Here is a 3570-nt window from a genome sequence, read left to right as displayed (position 1 = left end):
CTTCGACCGTTCATATTTGAGGCATTTATCACCGTTCGCGTGTATTAATCTATACCGATAATTTTAAACCAAAACGGATGGACAAGATGGGTTTCAAAGATACATCTTTCACCATCGAATAACCATCACGAATCGTTCATTTTTTATTATATTTTAAAAGCTACGAAACATGGTTAAATCTCTAAACGAACACGTTGATGAAAGATTATGAAATCTCAATCGTTGAATTGGATACATCTTCCACCATCCATGTGGCATTATCTCAAGCCTTTAATTCAAAATCAATATTTTCTTTTCAAATTTGATATATTTTTAATAAAAAGGCAAATTTATTTACCCAGAATTAACAGAAATTTTATTCCAAATAAGACCTTATCAAATGTTACAAAATAATACTAACAGGAACCTAAAGACAATATTTTTTTTCCAATAATACTGACACTAACTACACCAAAAATCTAGAAAACTTGACAGACATCACTATAACAGCAATAACTAACTATGGTGATTTGAACACTAGATAGCATAGCATACATCTTCAGAATGATTCAGTCCCCTTTGAAGTAAACTGCAGTTCCAGCTCGTTAACCCATAGTGTGGCTACAAAAAGAGCCTTGGCTTCAGCATGTTAAGCATCTCATGTTGTCCTTGGGATTGTTTTGGCACCCCAAAAGTTTCCTGCATTATCAAGAAGAATGATACCAATTCTAATATTACGATTAGATTCTATATAAGAAGCATCAAAATAAATGAGATGGATTCTGGTTAGCGGGAGAAGAGTTCTTTGCTGAGCAATAGTATTAGGGTGATGTTCTTGGGTTAGTTCAGACCGAACAGACTACTGACGCTATACAAACTTTAAGGTACTAATAAGATTACGAACCCTGACATGAGACAACAATGACAAATCAAACACATCGGGAAAACCATCACCTTCGTAATAAGCCTCGAATGGAGCAAGTGCAGGAGCACAAAGTTTAGTCTTTTGAAGAATCAAACTACAAAATAGAAATCCATGCATAAAACCAAATCAATGACTTCGGAACATGATTGCATCCAGTTAAGTTTTCAGAAGAAAGAAGCATCAGTTACCTGTGATTCGAATCACTGAATCACTGTCAAAATGCTCCAGCATATATCTTGTCAGATTGTTGCAACAACCAGCATGAGTCCTTCCTTCACAAAGAGTCAAATGCTAACACTCAGCATAAAGTACATCAACAAGCTGAACTCATCCCGCAAACCAAGAAGGAAATAAAAGACAAAGGCTTGAGGAGGAAGTGCTGGAGAAAGGTTTCTGAAACACGAAAATTACAGTTCATAAACTTCTATTGCTCATGCGTATATATCTGTGTAACAGAAAGTAAAAGAGATCTTCAAAATTACCAGAAATCAAGAATTACTATAACAGACGTTTATGCATATGACAGTAGCTTTCACTTACCGAGTGATCATCTATGTTTTGGCCAACCATAACATGGACAGCTATGATTCCCGACCACCAAAGAAACTTCCACATGGCTGCTTGCTCCACCTCGACAACCTGCCTTGAACATTCATCAACCAATACATTTCTGGATATAACTTCCTGAAACATGGTACATTTAGTAATCAAGATAAGATAATAACTGGATAGATATAGAAGACTTGTGCTATAGACATCCAACCTGCCACAACAAGTTGCAACTCACTAAAATCACAAAATGCGGACCAAAATCACAGAATTCAGAAAAAGAAACCCACACCTGTTTCAGAATCTTAAAAGAAATTTCTTCAGACAGGCCATCACTAGATCTGGGAATAGGATCATCAGCATTTGTCAATCCTAACAGCAAACCCTAGCTTAAAAAATCAAGAAAGAAAATAGAGATTGTCATGACTCATATTCAATCGTACCCCTCTTGGTTGATTATTCTTCTTGTTTTATAAAACACCAGCTTGACTTGTTCTATGACTTCTAGCTCAACAATCAGTCCTACCTTCACATGGAAAGAATTGAAATCGACCCTCATCCATAAAAAGTACCTCAGCCTCGTTGATCTTTTTAGCAAGATACATGCTCCCACCCTTGTGAGGATGGTTAGCCACCATCACTCTCCCGTGTGCTTCTTTAATCTTCTCCATGACTGCATGTTCTCTGAATTAAACCAAACCAAACCAAACACAAAATTAATTTTGCTGCTAAGTCTTTAAAACAGTTGTAGTCATGTTATCAACAACCCAAGGATATGAACTATTGCACCCGAATTAAAGCATAATAGAACGAAAATTGAGCAGGATTCTAACGGGCTCGTTTATTTGGTCTCATATTTGATTCAGAAATCGAATAACGGACTTAAACAAGAAAAGTTACGGAACGAAAGGATAACTGCTTCCTAGCTTCTTTATCTCAGTAGTTACTACCAAGGTAAATATTTGATAGTGTTAAATATTTGTGTGCATAAATAAGCAAATCCAAGGTAAAATTCCCAACACCAACACCCCCACCCCCAATTGTATGTTTCTTCCCAGTTGTCATACAAAGGTTAATTTTGCAGCTATGAATCTACATAATTATCTTACATACACATCAAAGTATTAAACACAAATCCAGCAAAATCCATAAACCAAACAAATCCTAGATTCTCAAAACAGAATCAAACATCAAATTAACAAATCCTGGCAACTAAACAAATCACACAAATCTGAGTAAAAATCCCTAGTTCAGAAACCCAAATTTCATAATCGATAGAATAACTTAAAATCGAGTAAAACATATCCCAAAATTAAAAAACCCTGGTTCAAAATTGAGTAAAAAAAACCCATTCAAGAACAAATATTGAACATCTAAAATAACAAAGAAGAGAAACAAAGTTAGGGTTCGTGAAGCTATATCTTTTAGAAGTTCCAGCATCCTTCATCTTGTTAATCAATCTTCATCTGCTAGAGAAAGAGTAATGAAAACACAGTGACTTGAGCAAACCCTTGACCGATTTCAGATGAAGTCGATTTTGTTACCAAAAACATCCATATATGAGAAGAAGAAGATCGGGGATTCTTCTGTGTTTGTTCTGGAAGTAAAGGTGGTTATAGTTGGGGTCTTCGTTTACTCGAGAGAGGCGAGGTTTGGAGATCGTGGGGAAAGAGAAACGAGAGAGGGAGAGGGAAGAGAAGGGCAGTTGTGAACCGCATGGGATACGATGTGGTCGGGCCACGTCGTTTAAGTACGTGGCCCCTGTTTGTTTATTTACACGTATGTTAAATTAGCAGGGGTTAGTCCACGAGTGAGTTGGAGGGAGTTTAATGTATTTTGAATCTTGGGGATTTTGAGGGAGTGTAAGAAAGTATTGAGAGTTTGAGAGAGTTTGGTGTGTTGAGTGTAGGGAGTTTGAGAGACTCTCCCAAAATCTCTACTTTTTTGAGAGATTTGGAGTGAGGCAAAAATACACTATAAACTCCCTAGAACTCCCCAGAACTCCAAAAAAAAAAAAACAAACTCCCTATCATTCTAATTTTTACCACTAACAGGGAGTTTAAGAGTTTCTTTCAAACTCTCCCACGACTAACGGGGTTTTCTAGGGAGTTGGGAAG

The 3570-nt window shown here is 36.6% G+C and overlaps 1 protein-coding gene across 11 annotated transcripts; it reads right to left on the bottom strand.

The window, feature by feature from the left end:
• Window positions 1–298: 298 nt before the first annotated feature.
• On the bottom strand, window positions 299–3159 carry LOC113276279. Of its 11 annotated transcripts, none has more exons than XR_003324229.1 (6): window positions 1897–3159; window positions 1746–1794; window positions 1445–1588; window positions 1093–1297; window positions 934–998; window positions 299–678 (listed from the first exon to the last, which is right to left on the bottom strand). XR_003324229.1 is itself a non-coding variant. In XM_026525856.1 (6 exons), the coding sequence occupies exons 1-4, from the start codon at window positions 2122–2124 to the stop codon at window positions 1232–1234; spliced, it is 402 nt and encodes a 133-aa protein (XP_026381641.1). In that variant the 5' UTR covers window positions 2125–3159; the 3' UTR covers window positions 299–678; window positions 934–998; window positions 1093–1231. The 11 variants fall into 11 exon arrangements, 6 of the variants coding, with proteins under 6 accessions (XP_026381641.1, XP_026381646.1, XP_026381643.1 ...); XR_003324228.1 differs by having other exon boundaries at window positions 1746–1842; window positions 1980–3159; XR_003324231.1 differs by having other exon boundaries at window positions 1746–1838; window positions 1980–3159.
• Window positions 3160–3570: the final 411 nt, after the last annotated feature.

Source organism: Papaver somniferum, chromosome 4 (genome assembly GCF_003573695.1).
Source record: "Papaver somniferum cultivar HN1 chromosome 4, ASM357369v1, whole genome shotgun sequence".
NCBI classification, from domain to species: domain Eukaryota; kingdom Viridiplantae; phylum Streptophyta; class Magnoliopsida; order Ranunculales; family Papaveraceae; genus Papaver; species Papaver somniferum.
The sequence above is the reverse complement of the archived record's forward strand: the minus strand, read 5'-3'. Positions and strand labels throughout refer to the sequence as shown.